The sequence below is a fragment of the Anabrus simplex genome, chromosome 1 (genome assembly GCF_040414725.1).
Source record: "Anabrus simplex isolate iqAnaSimp1 chromosome 1, ASM4041472v1, whole genome shotgun sequence".
Taxonomy (NCBI): domain Eukaryota; kingdom Metazoa; phylum Arthropoda; class Insecta; order Orthoptera; family Tettigoniidae; genus Anabrus; species Anabrus simplex.
In genome coordinates, this window is record NC_090265.1 from 519,608,176 (window position 1) to 519,631,760 (window position 23,585).

General features: G+C 39.9%; 1 protein-coding gene across 1 annotated transcript in view; it reads right to left on the reverse strand.

Moving 5' to 3' along the window:
* The window catches only part of LOC136857062 (cytochrome P450 9e2), a 48,625-nt gene that overhangs the window by 15,994 nt on the left and 9,046 nt on the right, over nucleotides 1-23,585 (reverse strand). The window contains exons 2-4 of the mRNA XM_067135432.2: nucleotides 14,759-15,154; nucleotides 7,238-7,378; nucleotides 6,588-6,790 (exon numbers count right to left, since the gene is read on the reverse strand). Coding sequence (XP_066991533.2) covers nucleotides 6,588-6,790; nucleotides 7,238-7,378; nucleotides 14,759-15,146 — 732 coding nt within the window. The 5' untranslated portion in view covers nucleotides 15,147-15,154. The remainder of the gene's footprint in view (nucleotides 1-6,587; nucleotides 6,791-7,237; nucleotides 7,379-14,758; nucleotides 15,155-23,585) is intronic.

Here is a 23,585-nt window from a genome sequence, read left to right on the forward strand (position 1 = left end):
TTTCAGTACGGCAATTAGTGTGACAATACTAATACTAATACTAATACTAATACTAATACTAATAAAAATGAAGAAAACCCACTCACACAACAAACACCCAATGATTCAGACAACTCAGTTTTATGTTCCCAGGAAAAACTTTCGGCAGGCAGACTTGAATTTATGAGAGGGAGTAAGGTGCCGAATGTCCATTGAGAGTGTATTTCAGAGTCTCTATGCAGTAATTAAAAAGGAATGATTGTAGGAATTCGTTCGACTTAGTGGAATTTCAAGTAGGGAACCAGAACGGGTAATAATTTCGTGGTATGAGGAAAGGAAACGAAAATTAGAAGAGAGGTAATTAGGAGTGTTCGTCGAGAGCAATTGTAAACAAATGTCATTAGGTGAAAATTCCTTCGTTCATTTATGCGTAGCCATCCCAATGTTTTGAAATATGGTGTGACATGAGCGTCATGTCACTGTTGGAAGGCATATCGTATGCATGAGTTTTGTGCTCGCTGAAGTCTCAAAGCTTGTTCAGCGTTTAGATTGACTAGTACCGTATCACAGTAGTCTAGAATTGGGAACAGTAGTGCTTGGATTAATTTTAATGTAAGTTTTTGAGGAAAAGAATTCTTGTGACGTTTCCGGGGATATAGAGCTGCATGAACCTTTCCACATACATTTGTTACGTGTTCATTCCAGGTCAGATTCTCATTGATGGATATTCCAAGATTAGTTACATTTTTAAGGTACGGAGGATTGAAGGAGGATTGATATTGCTTATTAAATGTAATAATTTAGAGTTACCTACGATAATACTTTGTGTTTTACAAGGATTTAGGAGAAAGTGGTTGTTTTTAGCATAGGCGGTAAGCCTTTCAATGTCCGAATTAATATGCTGAACTGTTTCATGTAAATTGTCTGTAGTGGTGTGTTTGTATATCTGCAGATCATCAGCATATAAGTGGTAGTTGCAATACTGAAGTGTGGAAGATATGTCATTAATAAGCAAGACGAGCAGTAAGGGTCCTAGAACAGACCCTTGAGGGACACCGGATGATTTTACAGCCCATTGGGATCTTTGATTGTTTACCACAACGCACTGGCGACGACTTGTAAGGTACGACTTTAAAAAAATTAGGGCTATCGGGCCGATATGCAGAGAGCGTATCTTGGATAGTAGTATGTCTATATTTACCGTGTCGAACACACTACTAAAGACAAGGAGTGTCAGTATCGTCACCTGCCGTTTGTCCATAGCTATTCTTATGTCATCTGTTACCCGAAGAAGTGCAGTCGTAGTACTGTGTCCCTTTCTGAAGCCAGACTGCAATGGGTCAAAAAGAGAATGTATGGTTAAAAAAATACTACTACTAATAATAATACCGAGCTCGATAGCTGCATTCGCTTAAGTGCGGTCAGTATCCAGTATTCCGGAGATAGTGGGTTCGAACCTCACTGTCGGCAGCCCTGAAGAGGGCTTTCCGTAGTTCCCACTTCCACACCAGGCAAATGCTGGGGCTGTGCCTTAATTAAGGCAACGCCCGCTTCCTTCCCACTCCTAGCCCTTTCCTGTCCCATCGTCGCCATAAGACTTATCTGTGTCGGTGCGACGTAAAACAACTTGTACACAATAATAATAATAATAATAATAATAATAATAATAATAATAATAATAATAATAATAATAATAATAATAATAATAATAATAATAATATGAGCATAATAATATAAACATCGAGGAGATGCTCACGGCAAGACGATTTAAAGGAATTTGAGCTTTTCGTGGCTCTAATGTTATGGGGGAGAGAATTCCACATTATATCTCTATTCGCAACAAAGGAACGGCTATGTGTTGCTGACCTGTTGAGAGGGGTAGCAAGCGTACTGTGCTGGTGGAAAGGGGCTAGGAAATTCAGTTGTGAAGATAAGTAGCGTGGGTTTTTCTCGTTTAATACTCAAAGGATTAATACTGACACGTGGAGGTTTCTATATTCTTCAAATTTTAAAGGAAAAGTTGACAATAACATGGGGTAACATGATCATCCTAGCGTAAGGAAAAGATAAATCTAATAAATAAGTTCAAAGCACGTTGTAATCTGTTTAGTTGTCCGGCTCCATGGCTAAGTGGTTAGCGTGCTGGACTTTGGTCACAGGGGTCCCGGGTTCGATTCCCGGCAGGGTCGGGAATTTTAACCATAATTGGTTAATTTCGCTGCCACGGGGGCTGGGTGTATGTGCCGTCTTCATCATCATTTCATCCTCACAACGACGCGCAGGTTGCCTACGGGTGTCAAATAAAAAGACCTGCATATGGCGAGCCGCACTTGTCCTCGGACACTCCCGGCCAGGATAAAAGTCGAATTTCTACACCTAAATATAAGTAAATGACAGGAAAATGGAGGTATAACTCGAATGAGAAACAATCATATGGGGTAGGATGAATTTATTGATAAATATCCCCGAATCATTCTACTTGAAATCAATTAAATCAAATAATAAAATAGCATTATAAAATCTCAAAATAACAGAAATAGCTGGACATTGACAACGTTAATTATACAAAGAAACAAAGTGAATAAAGTATCAGGCACAACACTGAATACTTGCATACTTTCAGAAATGATCTTCTCCATTTTTGTCCATAGTTCATGTGATATGGTAATAAGTATACGCATACACTGATAGGTAGTTATTTCGCATGGAGTAACACTAGAAAATATCGCAACGATACGGGTTACGAATTTAATTTAAATCGAGAGTCGCCAAAATTTTATCGTTAAAGAAAATTACAATATAAAGAAAAGTTACGATGAAAAAGAAAAACTAAGATGCAATGGGATATGAACTGAATTATGTAAAATACTAGTGGCATTTCCTACGCTATATTTACAACAAATCAAATAAGCAACACTAAACACATCTATTTACATCGGATAAAGAGAAAAAGTCTTACATAATACACAGATTCTACGTGAATCGCGGTTCACCACAAAGGATCTAGTGAGAACTAGATTGACCATCAATAAAACTCAGCACTCGGGCTGTTCCCCATTAAAACAACGAGACAAGGTATTCAAACAACATGTAACAATATAAAACATCATCCTGTAAGGGAAAAACATATAAAAAACCATCAATAGTATGTACAAAGCAATGGGCAACATTGCCTCCTTCTGCTACATTTGAGCGCTCAACGGCGCGGTCATCCGTCATATATTTCCGGGTGGGCTGTGAGCTGAAAGGAAATGTTGAACTCAACACTGTACTAAGGCTTGGTTTCTGTCTCCCAAGATTGTGACACGGAAATATCATCTCATTCGCGCCGTCTAATAAAAACACGACCAATATATCAGCTTGCAATAAGATAACATCTTTCGTCGGCTATACGGAAACTCACGTATAATCATTCCTTCCTAGCATACTTTTACAAATTAGCACACATCAGACTCCTTGGTCTGGAATCAATTCCGTCAATTCTGATAACAATATACTCTCAGAAGACAATTGGCAGGTACATGTCCACTGCACATTATTCTTTTACATATCAGGCATGCAATCGGCCTGCATAATCACTTTATCATTCCGCATGCAATCTTATTTCTCACATCTCTTATGAATCACATTAGCCTTCTACATTATGAGACCCGGTTCGTTTCCTGTGCAAATCATTGGGCAAAAACAGATTCCAACCTAAATTCGAAGATCCTATTCTTTCAACGTCGTTATACAGCTCCTTACGTACAGCTTCTGAAATACCATGCGTCATGCAGTTAGCTATAACTGTCTCTCTAAGTGATCAAAATGAAATGACGTAGTAAGTATTTAACTTTGAACTTGGATGAACTTGTCAATCTAATCCTCCTAGCACTATTTTATAAGGAAAAATCGGAATATTCTACACTAAATAAACATGCATAAATGAACAACAATCTAATCCTAACAAATCCCTCATTATCCCAATTATATAGTCATAAATAAAAATAAAAATAAAAAGAACATGCATTACTCTCTTCTCCGTATATACAGCAATATCAATGTGAATCAAACACATGCCATCAGGCTTACTTTACATTAAATAAAATCTCTATTCTAAACTGCACTAGTATTTTAACATAACCCATATAACATTCCATAATTAACACATGCGTCTTATCTTAATTTGCGGCGACTCTCTGGATACATGGTAGCAGCTCACATCTCTGCTATATTAGGGATTTACTCCATGTCGATCACAGCTTTAACACGTGGAAATGCACTTCCTTCTTCCATAGGCGAAGCCATCTTCTTGCTGAAAAGTTGTTTAACACTGGAACACAGAAAGCTTTGGATGAATATCTCTTCACCGCTCACTTCTATAAGTGCCGAACGACCCTTGGTTATAAATTCAGTCAAGCACACTGACACATTAATAATGCAAACTTTATATTTAAGGGTATATATACACAGTTTTGGAGAGCGACACGCGGTACGGATCGAGAGTTCCTCGCGAAACGCGACCGACACGAAAATGTGAGACAATGGCACGTCTCTCCTGCACTTGCTACACTGCGGTCAATTATCACCGTCTCTATATGTTGATAGTAAACTTTGCAATAATATAATCTGCAATTAATTCTGGAACAGTTATTTTATCCAATTGCACAACTGAAACACTTGTTTAAAATCATATACTGTTACTGATATAACACTTCAGTATCCGCGATCACAATGACACTTCTACTCTCTCCAAACTACCCGATCAGAATATCGCTCTCCTGCACTTGGGGTGCTGAGGAAGCTTCGGTAACGCCGTTTCAACTATGGGGTTCCCGCTTGTCTAAACAAACCACCAATCAGAAAGCTTGCCATGTATAATGTCACAATATTAATTTTAATACATTTATAAAACACAATTCAAACAATGGCAAATCACTTCCTATAATTTTTAGATCGTATTTCTGATCATATTTCACTTATAGACCTGTGGAAAACCGACAAATGACAGAATTAAACTCAAGCAACTGTACACGTTGGTCAACCTGGGATTATCACTTGGCGCGATGTAGACTCCATGGTTGCCGTATCCTCACGTTCTCAATGGCGGAATATATAGCTTGGTCAGCACCTTGTACACGTGCCGATCTTTACCAACGCTAAGCTATTCTCACGGTCCCGAGGAAGTGTTGGGCAATATCCAGCGACTTGATGTCTCCATCGACTTCCTGTCTCAGCTATCTTGGGATTCAATACTCTACCATTTATGACTGTAATTTATATGAATAAAATTTATATATTATGTCAAATAATACTCTGAATATTTCTTATGGGCCGGCAGGATACGGCTCACTACGTCACAGTAGGAAAATATAGGGAGGTAAGAGTATTTATAAGCCTAATTCTCATGTTCAGTGGCAGCATATTTCGATGCTATTTTAGTGAGTGAAGGGAGGCGCACACTTTTCTGCATGCAACGATATTGTGATGTCTTAATTGATCATCCTACCAAGTTCCATCGGAAGTAGTCATCAATAGACCACGTTACATTCAAACCTGCAGTAAATTACTCGTTTTAAGTATTTAAATATTATTTTACGTCAGATTGAATATTCATATTGAGTTAATGTCTTATTTGATCGTCTTACGGAGTTTCATTACAATAGATTTAGGACTAAACGCTATGGATTGATGAAATGAGAACTTCAAAATACGTCCTGGTCTATTCCACCGCACCACTCAGTAAGCCTAGGCATTCTCTTCGCACACATGTACGTTCTAAAAGGCGTTAAGAGGAAAATATATTTAAATTAATACCATAGAACTTGGTTAATTCGAACGATTCCCTCAGTCTCTTGACAACGTAATGTTAATGTGGAGTAGACTGATACCTGTTAGCAGATTAAATGAAACATTCCCCATCTACTGATCGCTTGGAAGGTGGAGCGTGGGAACAGTTGGTAAAATATCGATCATTAATTGCAACTGGATTAGGCTTTGCTACCGAACTGAAATTAATAAGGGAATGCACACTGCTAACGTTTACAGGAAAGTACATGCAGTATAGTGTGCCAGGCCAGGGTGCTATAGTAGAGCATTTACGGCCCAGCCTGGTTAACTTAAGTTGTGAAGTGTATTGCGTTATGTTCAGAATTTTCGGCAATATGTTCATTAGGTCCTTGTTCTAAAAATGCAAAAAAAGAGAGAAAGAGAGACTAGGTGAGTACAAACCACCAACTCCAAGTCAGGAAGTAGAAGTCATAAATGAATTGGAAAAGGGTTTGATGGCAAGGGCACTGATCGCAAAGATTTTGGCATTCTTCCAAATACATTATCCACTCACCTAAAAAAAAACATGATTTCAAAATTGATCATTGATAATGTTTAGTTCGAATTCTTTTCTGGACCTTTAGTTGCGAATTAACCATATTCTTCTGCTAATATATTTTAAGATATAATTTTGACAGATAAAGGTGTACGTTCCCTCTTAGGTTTTGAAGGACTCCGTCATCCTCATAAGTACTGAAGCTGGAAGGAAAAGAAAGACTAATGGCCACGAAGCCTTGCACAAGCCCCGTTTTAGAAATCTGGATGTTAATAGCACCAAGCTTTTCAATAGGAATTCTTACCTCCATAAGTTTCGGAACGAATAGGAATCCCAAAAGTGTGAAATATCTTATTCCAGTGAAGTTGGTAACAGACTTTCCCATGGTATAAAAGTGGTTATTTTTCTCTTTCAAAGAGTCCACTTGCACCCCAAAAGCTGACGTAGCGATGACATCATTGGTGAAGCGTGTGAAGAGGTCCTTCATCTCCAGAACGTATGGTTTACCTGGAGAAGCAGAAGACAAACGTAATGAAATTAAAATTATACAAAACTTCTTTGTATGGGAAGGAAGCGTGAAAGGTGTGAATAGAAAAACTACTTTGATCATGGACAAAAAAATGCTACCAGTTATATTGTACATGGCTTACAATCAACCCAGTTCTACAGAGACGGAATGGAAACTTTCCACAGAGTTGGAACAATATGGCCTGTATTTTAGTGACCATCCCAGCGCACTTTTTCACCTGGAGGGACCACGGAAAATCACTTGAAGTTAGGTCGAGTATATGATTTGAAATCTCTTCTCTTGCCTTCTAATTTGTGTTACCTGAAGCTATGTTCCTCAAATCACAGTGGCAGACTCAGAAATAGAACCCGATTAATTGAATGATAAACTGGTATCTTAATACATAAATTAATAATTTATACACGTAGCTGAAAGAATTTTATTACCTGGTTGTTGTTTACTAATCTCGTTGTGAAGATAATCTCCCAGCTGAAGTCCACATTGGTTCATAAAGTGGAACATGTTCTTCATTTTGCTGGATGTGAAGGCTGGACTTAGAGTAGCTCTCATGTCTCTCCATTTTTCTCCTAGAAGAAAGACATGATTTAAACTGGATGAATATGAGATGGACTGCGATATTGCATTCTACACAAACAATTTTTATCTTCACCAAGCAATTCTTCTCATCTCATGTAACTCACTACTTGGTGGGGAAAAATAGTTGGTGTCTTATTAAATATCATCTCTGTGTCCGGAATGTTCGAAAATTCCTAAATGTTTATATAGAAGTCACCCTCGTCCTTAACAGTCCACCATAAAATTACCCTGCATTTCCCGCAAGTGTGACAATACTATCGGTAATAAATCTGAGAGTGCAACTGGATGTTTTGAATAAACATGAATATTTAGTATATACTTGACATGTCTGAGCAAATTCATAAGAATAAACTTCTCAAGATTGTACTCTTAAGCTGAACACATAGAAAAGTCATCACTGTACAGGCCATGAAGGCCCTTGGAGGGGTGGAAGGTAAACGCTTCGACTATCCGTAACCTCGGCACTTGGTGGGGTAGAGTGGTTAGCTCTACGCCCGGCCGCCTTTGCCCCCCAGGAATTAACTTGGTACTCATTTTTGGTGTACGCTGAGTGAAACTCAGGGCCATGGAATTGGAAATATCGTTTCTCTAATTTTACTATTTCCTGACGGGGAATCGAACCCATGTCCTTCCGGATGAACACATGCTCATGTTATGAAGGCGGCAGATTTTAACTCAGATTTTTAGTAGTCTGTAAGTAGATTCTCATTTGTGGTATGAATAAGTACCTTCTAAGACAGATTACTACATGCTCACTTTATTTTTAGTACGTCTGATAGTTTTTACATGCATGAACACCTACTAATTCATTACTCTTAAGAGAGAGGGAGATTCAAAATAAATGGCAGAGGTCTTTACTAATGTGGTGCTTCGTCGAACACCGTGGGGCACGTGAACATGTGAATTTTGAGAACGTTAAGAGTCTATATCATTTTTCAAAATAGCATGTATTTAGACCAGGGAAACTGGAAATAATAGGAGGTGCTATTAGAAAAAAATGAAATTAAAAGCGGCTTTTATGATCAGTAGTTGAACCTGGAGTTCAGTTTACCATAGGGGACTTAGCAACCACCAAGTGAGTGTGTCTAGAAAGCTATCTGAGGTTATGGATGTCATCATGGTTAAAGCTGCAGTGCGAATTAAATTTTCTAACATTGAAGAGTTGAATAAGTAATAGAGTTTTTAAAAACTTTCCACTAATATTTACGCAAGTCTTTAAAAAGCAATTCATACTGCTCAGTCGGTTCACAATTACGGAGATATTGTTATATAGTATCTTCCCCTATAACACAGAATATCGATGGTGATATTCACGTAAGGCATGCATGGCCATTTACTGGTTCTTCTTCTTCTTCTTCTTTTCTAGCCTATTTCAATCCACTGCTGGATATAGGCCTCTTCCATATGTTTCCATCGTCTTCGGTCTTGAGCCACTTGGAACAGCTTTATGTCGTCGAGCCATTTCTTCAGGGGTCTTCCAATGCCTTTCTTGTGTTCCCATGGTCTCCAGTGAACAATCCTAGAGGTCCACCTGTTGTAGTCTTGTCGAGCTACGTGTGCTACCCATTGCCATTTTAGTCTTTCCACTCTCTCTAGGAATTCTGTTACATTAGTTCTTCTCCTGATGTCCTCCGAACGGATCTTATCCCTAAGGCTGATCCCTAGCATCTGTCGCTCCATGGCTCGTTGTGTTCGCTGAAGCTTGCGAGCGCTTTCCTTCGTCAGAGTCATCGTTTCCAGACCGTAAGTTGTACCTGGCAGCACGCACGTATTATAAACCTTGGTTTTCAGGTTAATTGGAACATCCTTGTCGGTGAGGATGAATCTTAGTTTTCGGAATGCTGTCCAACTCATACCTATTCTGCGAGGAATTTCTGCACGTTGGTTGTCTTTTCCAAGTTTTATCTTGTGTCCAAGATAGATGTACTCATCGACAGCTTCTATATATTGGTTTCCCATTTTAAGTGGTCGACTCTCTGGGCTTAGTATTTTTGTTTTATTAATGTTCATTTCCAAACCAATCTCAGCAGAACCAGTCTTTAATTCTTGGATCATGCTTTCTAGCTCATCTATATTTTCACTTATGAGCACAATGTCATCGGCAAAACGCAGGTGGTTCAAATATACTCCGTTGATTTTTATTCCTTTATTATCCCAATGAAGGGTTTTGAATACATCTTCCAAGGCAAGGGTAAACAGCTTTGGAGAAATTGTGTCACCTTGTCGAACTCCTTTGCCAACTGAGATTTTATTGGTGATGAGGTCTTCGTCCACTCTGACTACCATTGTTGCTTGATCATAAATGTTTTCCAGAAGCTTTATATACCTTGAGTTTATCATGGCATTTTGAAGTGCCTTCATGATTGCCCAAATCTCCACTGAGTCAAAAGCTTTTTTATAATCAATGAAGGCCAGACGAATCTTGAATCTTTGCTGCTTCACGAACCGCAAATGTTTCTTGACCTTTCGTGCAGACTACAAGAGATTGGGCACTGGACGGTCAGTGTCCGTTCGACCACCACTCTTTAGTATCGAAAACCTGAATAACTGTCAGCGGCCAGCAGCGGATGAGATCTAGTTGGAAAGTTGTCATGCCGGTGCATTAAAGCCAAATAAATTAGAGCAAAATTATACCTCTTTAAAACTTCTATGCCGCATTAAATTAGGTGTACGATATTCAAACCCTTTTCAGTTGCTAAACACATGAAAATCAGATTTTTGCAGCTATAAGTTTTGCTATATTTGCTTCTACTTATTTATATGAACAACTGTTTTCACAAATGAATCACGACAAATCAAACTATATACCGCAATTGACGCAGTGAAACATAGCTTGAAATAGAATAAACCCAGATTTTAGTGAAATTAATTATGTAACTGTGACGTTCTTCATTCAGTCGAAGCTAATGCAAAATGAATATATTAAAACAGAATGTATTATTTTTAGTTATTTTCTTATTGTATTAATCTTGCGTTAGTTTCCACAGAATGCAAACCTTCAAATTTGTATATTAACTTAGTTCAAACTGAAAAGAAAAGCAAATAATTTCAATGTAAAGGAAATGAAATTGAAAGAAAATTGATGTTACTTATAATTTATTTACTTTCGTCTAAAGTACATATACAACCTAATTAGTATTCGTCTGAGAAATCTATTCTGCCACTGCACCCAATTACTCTGAACTACGTCGTGTTATGTGGCTAACTGTGTTCCGTAAACGGGGTTAAAAGTCAGGTTCTGAGTTTCACAAAAATAGGAAAATTCCTCTCGGTTTTAATTACTGCGTTGATGGGGTGAAAGTTCCTTATGGGAATCACTGTAAGTGTTAATATAAGGGGTAATCACATAAATTGGATTGTAAATAAAGGGTACAGACCTCTGCACATGGTTATGAGGGTGTTTAGAGGTTGCAGTAAGGATGTAAAGGAGAGGGCAAATAAGTCTCTGGTAATAACTCAACCAGAGTATGGTTCCCGTGTATGGGACCCATGCCAAGATAACTTGATTCAAGAACTACAACAAGTCCAAAGAAAAGCAGCTCGATTTGTTCTGGATGATTTCCTACAAAAGAGTAGCGTTACAAAAATGTTGCAAAGTTTGGGCAGGGAAGAACTGAGAGAAAGAAGACGAGATGCTTGACTAAGTGGTATGTTCCGATCTGCCAGCGAAGAGATGGCGTGGAATGACACTAGTAGACGAATAACTTTGAGTGGTGTCTTTAAAAGTAGGAAAGATCACAATATGTAGATAAAGTTGGAATTCAAGGTAACAAACTGGGGCAAATATTCATTTATAGGAAGGGGAGTTAGGGATTGGAATAACTTACCAATGGAGATGTTCAATGAATTTCCAATTCATTTGAATTCATTTAAGAAAAGGCTACGAAAACAACAGATAGGGAATCTGCCACCTGAGCGACTGCTCTAAATGCAGATTAATATTGATTGATTTCACAATTTCGGGTTTGACGTAGGTTGTAGTACATCACGTCGCAGATGTAATATAAATTCGTACCCTCATCCTGATGTGATATAGTCCCTTTCAGACATATCCTAAATTGAGGTGATCTTCTTATATATTTTAACTACATATCAGCACTCCTGTCATTCTCTCTACAGTACCGGGAATCGAATTTGGGTCTCCTAGCGTACTGCTGACTGAATACTTCTGCCTACTATCAATCCTTACATATTCACTCCCCTTGCTCATTAATAATTCCTAGAATGTCCTCCCTGGAACCTGTTCCTGCCTTAAGGTACCAATACATCCCATTTTATTTTTTTACCTTATTGATATGACTGCCAATTGTGGTGACTTGTTCGCTAAATTGAATTTACTGGTAAGTTCTTCCAACATTTCGCTACTTCCACAACCTTTTCTAACTCTATTTTTTCCCAGCGGGCACCTCCTCCTTAATATTGTAATTTTACTGCCATAATACAATGGATCTTTGCTATTCCTTACCACTTTTAAAGGTATATATATCTGTTTCTGCACTCCTTAACAAGTGTTTTATATCCATCCCATAGGCCAAGAATGGCGAACCTTTACCGACTTGCGTGTCAATTAAGGTCTTGTTTTTTTAATTTTTACTGTCTAGTGTGCCACCGGTTAGTTTGCTTTAAAATCATCATGAAACCCCTCATTTGACCTCATTCAGGCATTAGATTGAATAGAATATAAATCCATTCGACTGAATATTCCATAATTTCGTTTTGCAAACAGCACTGAAAATTACATTTTAAAACAGGTAAATTTTAAGACATCTCGCTACTTCTGCAAACTTTTCTAACTTTATTTCTTCCCAACCTTACATATACACTCCAATTGCTTATTTATAATTCCTAGAAGGTCCTCTCTGGATATAATTAATTGAGATATACTTATTTATCAAAGAATAATGTTAAAATATGTCATGTTGCTAGATTTCCGACGTCCTTATTACATGTTAAAAACATTAAAACATGTTAGTATGTTGCTTGACGTGCCGCACAAGTCGTCTTCGCGTGCCATCCCTGCGGCATAGGCTGTTAATATTTCTGTTTAATATTTTCCACTGATCATAGTTACCCTTTAAAAAGTCCTACCATGCCTCTTTTATCAACCATTCGGTACCGAGTAATATTCTTAATTTTACAATCTATCTTTCCATCAGATTTATTTTTAACTACGTGATCACGTATAAGGCTACCACTTATTACTTCAGTTTCTTCGTAGAGTTCATCTGGTTTTATGAACACCAAGTTTAGCATATTCTTGCCTCTAGTTGGTTGAATTAGTAGTGTACGGTGGTTATGAACAAAGGAAATAAAATATAAAGACTAAGAAATACATTTGTGATTTGATACGCATCGAGTACATTAAAATAACGATGAATTTTAATGGCATCTCAATATCCTGAGGGTTCGAATCCCAGTATCGGCAGCCTTGAAGATGGCTTTCCCCGGAGTTTCTCATTTTCACACTAGGCAAATAATGGAGTTGTACCTTAATTAAGGTCACGTCCACTGCCTTCCCAGTCCTAGCTCTTTCCCATCCTCTCGTCGCCAGAAACCTTTTCCGTATTAGTACGACGTTAAACCACTAGCAAAAAAATCAATGTTCTCATTAACAATTTAAGTGCTATTAGGTCAACGGCAAGAATGACATTCTTCCTGATTTACTTTCCAGTCATTATCTCGTGCACTCACACTTTTACAGTACCCGATCATATTATTACTCGATTTAGCTCTTTCACTTTTCTTGATTTTTAAGGCACTAATTTAGCATTTTCACTTTTTAGCTTTATTTCTTTCTATGCACATTTTAAAACTGTCAGAATGATTGTAGCACTATAACTTTAATCTGTTATTATTCCAGGCGATTTTGGAAACTAGTGAATCTTCGTTTCATGTTGCACGTCTTCTCATACGTAACATGTTTATTATCTCTTCAGACGGTACATACTTGCTTGTCCACTGAGATGCCCAAGTCGACTGACCATTCCCTAACAATCTGTCCTACTAAAAAACAATGCTTTTCTTTAAAGAGGGATAGCATGAAAGCCAGGCATATCTCAAGTATCTGTATACTAGAAGAAGAAATAATTAGCGTCTGGTGAAATTTAGACAGTTATTGTATATGGATGTGTGGTATACTTAGCGAGACTTCGGCCAAAGATGTTTTGTATGATTACAATGCTGTGGTCAGGAACTGTGTTACGTCTTCACATTCCTTCCTTGTGTCGCTCACTGTATTATATAGTACCGTGCTCTTCAATATCCTAAAGTATGCTATAACACATTTTGAGAAAGAGTAGTTGGCAACTGCATCTGGTTTTGTACTATTGGTTGAACGAAAATAACTCTAGGTGTTTGATATCTCAAAACTGTGACAATTACTTATTCTTTAACAATTTGTTTTACGTCGCACCGACACACATAGGTCTTACGGCTACGATCATTCCTTATTTAAATATGCATGTGGGTCCTTTTGGTCATTCACGGTTTGTGAACTGATGTCTTTTGAAGAACACACATACTGAAGGGGTAAATGTTCCTCATCACATCATGGCTATCAGGGGAGGCGTTAGTTATCTCGTGGTGTTTCAATGGACATTCTCAGAACCGAGAAAATCGTATCTTTAAATTATATACTATATAACAAAGAAATAGGAAGCTTTTTTTTAATACCAAAATCCCCAGTGCGAATAACGGACAATTTGATAATATATGTATGTAAATATTTGAAGAGCTGTCTCCGGGAATTGAAATTGTGAGAAAACGGCTGAACAGATTTCAGTAAGCAACATCCCACTTTAAGGCTCACAATTTAAAGGTTCATGAGTGAATAATGGTTTCTAGAGTGCTGCTGATTTTCTTTCATTATTTTCTTGAAGTAGTTTCAAGGCCCTGCGCTAGGCGCCATGTGGAAGCTGACCTAGTTCCAAGGCCTTCCACTGCGTAGGCCTACCGTGCAGCAGCGTGTATAATCGCTACCAGCGCTGTGGCAGGAGAATCGGCTGTTTCAAGCAGTAGCGTAGGCCTATTAGTATGCAGTTACTGTAAGATGGCAGCATACATTTACTGCGACCTGTGTCTTGAAGACTTGCCGTTATGAAGTTACGGAGTTACCTTCATCATGATAAATTCAATATACAAATCAATTTACTGTAATTTGTCTTGATGCGGTTGATTCTGCAGAAAATCGTCTGTCAGAAACTGAAACCAAGAACGTTTCAACGTCTATAAGGTGTTCGTAAACCCCGACAGCAATTTCCTTCAAGTACCTGGGAACCATGATTTTTAGCATTACAGTATTTTTACAAGCCATTCGTATTATAGGAATTAGATATAATATTAATTGAACATCTTAGTGACAATTCACATACCTTTCAGGGAAATCAAGTTTTTGGAAAATAAGGAATCAGCATTTTCGGGGATTGTCTCTTGATGGTCTGTGAAGAACTCAAAATCTTTAACAGCAATCCGCTTGATTAGTTCTGGATCCTTCACTATCACAAGGGGTTCTAAGAACTGGAAGATTCCTACAAAACGTTCTTCTTTAAACTCCCTGCAGATATCCTCTACCAAGTAGGCAATGGGCTTCCTTTTGAACGCTATGTTTGCCATTGATCCCAAGAAAGGCAGAGGTTTAGGATTCTTGATGCCTTTGCTTTTGAAATAATCGTGGTTCCATGTCCCACACTTGTAGAGCACGAAGAGAAGGATGATACCACCCAGCGCCCAGTCCGTGAAGGTTAGACTCAGCAGGTCCATAGTTCAATCTGGAACAAACATGGTTCTTAGTTTAACCAAACTGTCTAGCATTGCGATGTAACATTATTAAATCAAAAATACATCATTATATAGCAAAACGTATTACAGAAAAATCCTCTAACTCAAGTCGTGTTTATATGTGACATCATTACCCACCTCCCGTACCGTGGACTTACTGCAAGCCCTCGTACATTCCTTTGATTCATTAAATTTCCCGCAAATGAGTGACGAATAATAAATATCCATATATATGTATCAGTCAATATATATCGCATAAATAGTAATGTATCGTAGGCCTAATTATAAACCAATGATTCTATTTTTCTTTCCTTGCTGTTTGATACATCATCGATCTGATACAACTAGTGGGAAAGATTCACACGAATTATGCACTAACTTGCACATCAAAATCACTTATAAATGTTTGTTTTGGGATATTCAGTACTTCTCACATTTTCAAATTTCGTCGCTTTTTTATGTTCAGGATCTTGTTTTTCAACTGGTGTACTACTCCTCAGGTATGAATACAAATGTTGGAACATAAAGGGCTCTGCATTTTCAATCAGTCCAGGAAATGTTCAGTTTTATTGATTGTTCCCAATTCTTCTTCTCTTAAAAGACTGATATTGGTAGGCTATTAGATACCAATAATGGCAAAAAATAAATTTCTATTTTCTGCCTATTATCCAGGGAACGAAAACTTGGAAACAGTTCCACTAACCCCACACTGCTATCATAATTCGACTTACAGCTCAACACACCTGAATATGATTAATAACATGTTTTATGAGAAATTTGTTATTCCAAAATGCATCATTTCGCGTAAGTAGCCTATATGTACTAATACATTTCAGTAAGTCTTAATGAAACGCGAGGAATTCCATGAGGGTCGTAATAAAGAGTCGAACTTTATTTTAGGTGAGATGAAATTCAATTAAACGATATTTTTTTACGTGTAATGATGCAGTGTTGCGAATGGGAATCTTTGGTGTATCCAGGATACATGGTCCTAACTTTTCACGTTGCAGTGCGAAATTGTCTTGTCATGTTTATCATTTTATTTTTGACTGATGTGTGATATCATCCTGCTTGTCGAGAAGTCCTCGAAGCTTCACATTCCCAGTGAAGAATGAAGGTAATGGCGGGACAGCACCTTACTGACCGAGTGCTGACCAGGTTACGCTTCGAAAGATGAGCTCCTTTGTGTGCGGTGATGGTCCTCTCGATGGAGGGACAGCCACTGGAATTCATCTCGCACCATATGGTTCCTTTCTGCTCGTTAGCAGCGGCCAATGATTCCATTAGTACCTTGTGATAAATTTCGGGTAGGATGTAGGCTAAGGAAGTAAGCCCAGACAGAAAATCCCTACTGGAGCTCTTAAGGCGGCTGGATGGAGTGCCAAGCGTCCTCCCCGCTGCTCCTGAAGCTTCGCTGGTAACAAACGTATTGGTTCAGCCTTTCCTTTGGAAACTATCGTAAGGAGAGGAAATGTGGAGGACATGGGTTTCCGCTGTTTGAGGATCTACCTCTCGGCCTTGCCGCTGATAAGGAGGAGAAAGGAACCAGATGCTGCGAGATGAATTCTAGTGACTTCTCCTCCATGGAGAGGACCATCTCCCCACGTAAAGGAGCTCATCTTCCCGAAGCGTAACCTGGTCAGCACTCGGCCACTAAGGCGCTTTCCCGCCGTTACCTTCATACTTGACTGGGCAGGTGAAGCTTGGATGAGTTGTCGATAAGCAGGGCGATATCATACATCAGTCAAAAAGAAAATGATAAACATTAGAAGACAATTTCGCACTGCAACGTGAAAATTTAGGACCATGTATCCTGGATACAACATAGACACTCATTCGCAAGACTACATCATTACACGTTCTGTTTACAGTTGAAGTGGCTGGATGAGCCGAAACAGTATGCCCTAAGATTCACAGTGAAGAACAGGTCCGCCACTACCATCAGCACTTCCGGCGGGATCCTCACTGTATCTTTGTGTTCCTCGCGTTTTCCCCTACTCTGGTATCCATCCCAGACCAGAAAGTTTTTTTCATTTCATGGTGCACTGTACAAACTGGGTGACTCGACCGCTCGAGTAGATTCCAACAACAGCGTCTGGCTAACATGCCTAAGTCATCGTGGAATAGAAAAAAGTGAACGAGAAATGACAGAAACTTCTCTAACTGTGCTGCTATCATGAGTTGTGTATCACAAACACATATGGATCAACACTTTCTCTGGGTTTTATCCAGAAAGAGTGTCATCATCGTTGTAGGTGCTCTGGCAGTTCCTATGCAAACTGAAAGGAGCATAGATGACAGGGGGACCCAACTTGATCGTACTCGATTTCATACACAACTCGGCAGCCTAAGCTTTAGGGATGATGGAGTACAGAAACAATGACTGGTACGAGACCAACATGGAAAAGGTGTAGCTAGTTGTTGAAGCCAAACGAAAAGCCCTACAGCATACCAGTGAATTTCAAATACCAGCACACTTGATGCCATAAGTCAGGGATGTCCAGACTGGATTCATTACATCAAAAGTATGACGTTCACCGACCATCACGTAGCAAATGCGGTACCGACCTGTATTATTCATTGCGTGTTCTAATACACACCGCCTCAGCGTGGCAACATACTAGGAAACTTGCATAATGGCACAGTCAAGACCTGGCACTATCGTTTCGTAATAAGACGTGAAAGGTATCCTGAAGATACATAAACGTGTGTGTGTTCTTGACGTTAAGACGACAACGAAATTCAGACACATGCTCCGCGCAATATGTGATGGGTGATTCACGTCTTATTTTCAAGTTCCTTCATCCAGCCTAATCATTCTTGCCCTAAATGCAGCAAAGAATATAGAACAACAGGTCCCCGTCGATTCACGAACAACTACAGGATTCTGTCTCAGTCTTATCCTTGGCTTTGACAATATGAAAGTGACTGAGGTGCGAGTGATGCTAGTAATGCTAATCCTTATGCAGCCAGTCCGTGCTATGAATAGTGTGAAAATGATGCTCATAGGGTCGGTTGGTGTATGCATTTCAGTGGGCTTGGCAGACTGATATGTAATAGCAACTCTGGCTCGGTGAGGAAAGCAACGGAACTACCTCACTCCTCATTTCCCTAGTACGCCTCTTCAGTGATGCCTAGGCCATCTATGACAGCTGATGGAAGAGCTGTTAAGGATCTCACCAGCGGCATCGCTGACGGACTGAACATACATACAAATCGTGCAGGTAATTGCAACAGCAAGACAGGTCACACCGGACGAGTTGACCGTGCGGTTAGGAGCGCGCAGCTGTGAGCTCGCATCCGGGAAATAGTGGGTTCGAACCCCACTGTCGGCAGCCCTGAAGATGGTTTTCCATGATTTCCCATTTCCACACCAGGCAAATGCTGGGGTTGTACCTTAATTAAGGCCACGGCCGCTTCCTTCCCATTCCTACGCCTTCCCCGTACCCTCGTCGCCATAAGACCTATCTGTGTCGGTGCGACGTTAAACAACTAGCAAAAAGGAAAAAAAGATAGGTCACTCCTCTAAAGTCCAAGGTAGGTGAAGTTATCACCAATCAAGACAAGCATATGGACCGCTGGGTTGAACTTTGTCGCGAGCTATATGCCAGTAAGAATTAAGTAACCAATACTGCCCTTGATGCCATCCAACGGATGCCAATTCTGGTGAATCAGGTTACACCGGCCACTATGGACGAGCTAAGTAACGCTATTGGTTCACTAGCGAGTGGGAAAGCCCCTGGTGGTTATGGATTCCCGCCTGAAATCTGAAGCGTAGTAAGTCTCAGTGTTCCTACATTTCCACGTGCTCCATTGCCTGTCTTAGCAAAATCATTATGTTCCACAGAACCTGCGTGACGCCAAGATTGTTACGTTGTATAAGCAATAGGGTGATCGAAACATTTGTAGGAACTACTTTGGCGAATCTCATTTAAGTATAGTTGGGGAAGCTTATGTACGAATCATTTAAACGCATCTATAAACGCTTGTCTTCCGTCTACAATGTGGCGTTAGAGTTGGCCAATCACAGTGGACTTAAAATTTTCATTACATCAGCTCTAAAAAAAATTGCCGTGAACAGCAGAAACTACTCTTCATCGCGTTCGTTGAAAGCCTTTGGCCTATAGAGTAAGAGCAGGCTCTTCTTTTCAGAAGATCTGCTGTCCTCTCTATCTACTTGTCAGGATCGTTTCTTTCCACGAGAACATACAAGGAACTGCCCATTTCAGTGGAAGGAGTTCAGAATCCTTCCCTAAGAATAACGATGTAAAGCAAGACTGTGAACCGGCTCCTACTCGCTTTGGTATCTTGTTTTCTCGGCTGCTGAGATATGTATTTAGAAACTGCACCGTGGGCATATTCCTACACACTAGAGCTGATAACAATCTTTTCAATACCGCTCACCTTAAAGCGAAGAACGGAGCGAGTACGGTATTCATGAGCGAGCTGCTATATGCTGATGTTGCTGCTTTGATAGTCCTCACAAAAGATCAGCTGCTAGGCATCACAGTCCTGTTAAGAGTTCGGACTTACTGTCAGTCTGCAAAAAAATTAATGTAATGGCGCACCGCCAGTCTTCCGTCCATTGTCAATGATAGACACACCCTAAATGTAGTTGACTGCATCAGTTACCTACGGTCCATAATATCCAAAGACTTTCCACTGGATAGCGAGATCACTAATGGGATTGTGAAGGCAGCATCTGTTAAGCCGAGGCTGAATAACAGCATGGAACTGTAGACTACTGAGAGTAAATATGAAAATGCAGGTCTGCAACACCTGTAAAGTCTGAACAACCCTCACTAGGCACGATAAGTGGCTTCATGGGTTTCATATCAAGGAATACCCTAGATCTCGTGGAGAATCGGGGTGCACAGCACCGAAATACTACAGCGCGACGACTTCTCCAGTATACGAGGGTTGGAGCTTAAATAGTGGCAACACTGTTGTGGAGACGCTATGCAACGGAATCTAATATTGTCGCTGATAGCACACGTTGGTTACATACCTACCTTTCCTCAGAGCAAATGGACTCGCCGTTCCCACATCACCTGCGTGCGCACAAGCGAGAGAAACATAGTCACTTGTGAGCTAGCGGTCTAACGTAACGTTGTCACTATGTTTTCCAAACAGGAACAACGGAGTTGGATAAAGATTGAATGTGCCAGAGGTCGTACAGCACGACAGTGTCATCAAGGTCTTCAAGAGGCTTGCGGGGAATCTGCATTGCCTTACAGAACAGTGGTACGTTGGGTAAAAGCCTTCAACGATGGTCCGCAAACTGTGGCGGTCATTCATCGGGCAGGTCGTCCTACGAGTGACGAAGAAGTGCACGCTCTTGCCGCGTTACTGGACAGTGATCGAAACCAGATGATTTGTGAGCATTCGCTTCAGAACTGTTGCAGAGATTTGACAGGTAGTAGACCGCTCCATTCGCACCATCAACAGAACAGGCTCTGCTAAAGATTTACTACGACTTTCACATCGCAGGCAACGGGTTATACACAACGCTGGTGACTACATTGAAGGACAGTACAGGTTACTAGCATGTAACTCTTTTGTATCTGTTGAAAATAAATATTTGCCACTATTTAAGTTCCAACGTTCGTATATGGATATGGCCCACTCAGCCATAGGAGACTCAAATGGCTGGGCGACGTCAGGTGTATGAACTGTGAGCGAATACCAAAGGCATTACTGTATGGTGAATTATAGCAGAGCGCGAGGTCTATCGGAAGACCACTACTTCGCTTCGAAGACGCATACAAGAGACTAATTCCAGACCCACAGTGGTCCTGGCTACCGGGAGAGTTTTGCTGATGACCGAGATGTGTGGCGAAACTCTGTGCGTAATGGAATTCAAACGGCCAATACGATATTCTCTGATAGGGCCTGGCCATTAGAAAATACGATCTCTACGAAAGCTTCCTCATACCTGCCTGCCCTAATTTTTGAAGGGACTGCCACTCTACAGTAGCACTCAAGACGCTACTACTGCTACCAAAATGTTTTCATTCCTCCCCTGAAGGGGGAGGCGGGCCTCTTAGACGGTGACGCCGTATCTCAGGCCGGGAGATGTGTTACGGTGAAGGTTATGTTCGGAGAAGGTGAGGGAGGCAAGGGCGGTGGCTTTTACTAGGAACTGTCCCGGCATTCGCCTTAGTGCAGGAGAATGGAAAACCATTCTCAGGACAGCCGACGGTTGGGGCAGTGTCTCGTCTCCCGAATGCAGAGGCGTAGAGCCACGATAGAGCCGTGGCCACCTCTCCTCTGCTCGGTTGGCCGGTCAGAGTGCAGAGCTGTGGAGCACGGACCAGCCGTGGCCACTTGTGGGCCGAGACCCACTCTGCATCTACCGACCCTCAAGACGCAATTAATCAATTTATTGTTATTTCATTCTCCCTTTACATCAGCTTTACGTCAGCTCTACGAGGAACGCTTAGGCCATTGATACATGGTTTTATTTATATTTGTTATATTTTTTTAGGTGCTGTGTGTTATATCACATATTTTCTAACTTGCAAAAATGTAATAATACATAAATAAATCGTTTTTCTTGTTGTTTAGCATTATGTGGATGAAAGTTTCTATGTTGGTAATTAAATTGTCTAGGAGAATGCACTGTTTCATATACAAAGTATATATACTAAAATAACAGTAATAATAATAATAATAATAATAATAATAATAATAATAATATTTTTCTGGCTTATATCTAACAAAACAGAATATTGTATTACTTATTATTCTGTAGCTGTTGTAATCATGAACAATGGTAAAAAAAGTCAAGGAATCATGTCCATAAACATAGCCATGCCGACATAGTGTTTGAGAATTAGTGTGTAGTACATAGTTGGCAATCGCTATACGAGATGGCGCTGGTATAACCGTACGGTTTATCGACACGAACAGCCAGCAAACCGAGATGAGAATCATACCCAGGCATGTGCCATCGGCAGTGACTTGTCATATTGGTTGTTAATAAAACAATATTTATGGGTGGACAGATGTTGGCGGAGGAAATAAGTGTTTGGTCATGGAAGTTGGCTGATTGTGAAGAGTAGTGTTGGCAAGCGGAGATAATCTAAGTGCTTTCAAATGGCTGGGGAATATTACGGAATACACATCTTTCAAGGTAATGAAGTCGAAGAGAATTGAGGTGGGTAAAGATCGTTGGGAACTTGTAGAGGTCATTTATTATCTGGATTCTTGTTTCTGGTCGTTGTCGGTAAGCTAGTCGTATAGCATGTCTGTATAGTTTAAGGAGTTCGAGGTATTGGACGAGATAGGCTGCCATCCAGGAAAGGGAGGCATAGGTTACTACAGATCGAAGAAAAGCTTTATATGTGTTGATAATTTGCGGTGCTTTTAAACTCCGGGTTCGACCGACCAACCATCGTAAATTACGTTCAAATGTACATTCCATTTTAGGTTATTTTGAAATGTGACACCAAGATAAGTAAGCATAGAGGTTTCCGTGAAAGGCTGATTGTTTAATGTGAGGTAAATTTGATTAGTAGCTCTGTATCTACGTTTACGGTTTTGGAATTGTGTTTTATTTACATTAATTTTTATTTGCTATAGATTAAGCCATTCTTCAAGCTTGTCTAGATAGGATTGAAGGCGGGACAGTATGGATTGAAGAGTAGTTCCGAAGGCAAGTATTAAAGTATCATCGGGAAATTGATATAGTCGAAGGGGAGGGGATGGTTGAGGGATATCTATACAGTAAAGGACATACAACATGGAGGATAGAGGACTCCCTTGTGCTACTCCCTCTGTGGGAGAAAAGGAATACGATAGAGCATTATGAATCACAATTTGAGCGGACTGGGAATGAAGGAAATTGGCAAGGAAACGGATTATTGTAATAGGACGAGGTAAATGACGAAGCTTGTAAATAAGGCCCGATATCCAGACCTCATCAAATTCTTTTTCAACATCTAGGCTAATCAAGGCTGCACGTTTTCTTTTAAGTAGGTTGTTTTAGATGCCGAAATATGAAACACATGATCATGTGTGAAATACTGTGGTCTGAAACCTGTTTGGGATTCTGGTATTAAGTGGAGGGAGTTTAGGTAAGCGTATATACGTCAGGCTATGATAGTTCTAGGATTTTGGATAACACGGGTAAGAGACTTATAGGCCGATAGGAGCTTATTTGTGAGGGTAATTTATTAGGTTTTAAGAATAGAAGAATGATAGCATATCCCAGTGGGAAGGAAAAAGCCTGTTTGTAGAATGGTTGTATATGTAGCACTGAGGTGTTGTAAGAGGGAATGGGGAGCTTCTTTGATATGTCCGTAAGTAATCTGGTCTTGTCAAGGCGCAGTGTTCTTTTTGGTCTTAAGTACATCTTGTATGTCTTGCACTTTATTAGGTTTATTTAGTGGGTGTTGTAATTCGTGAACAGGAGGAGGA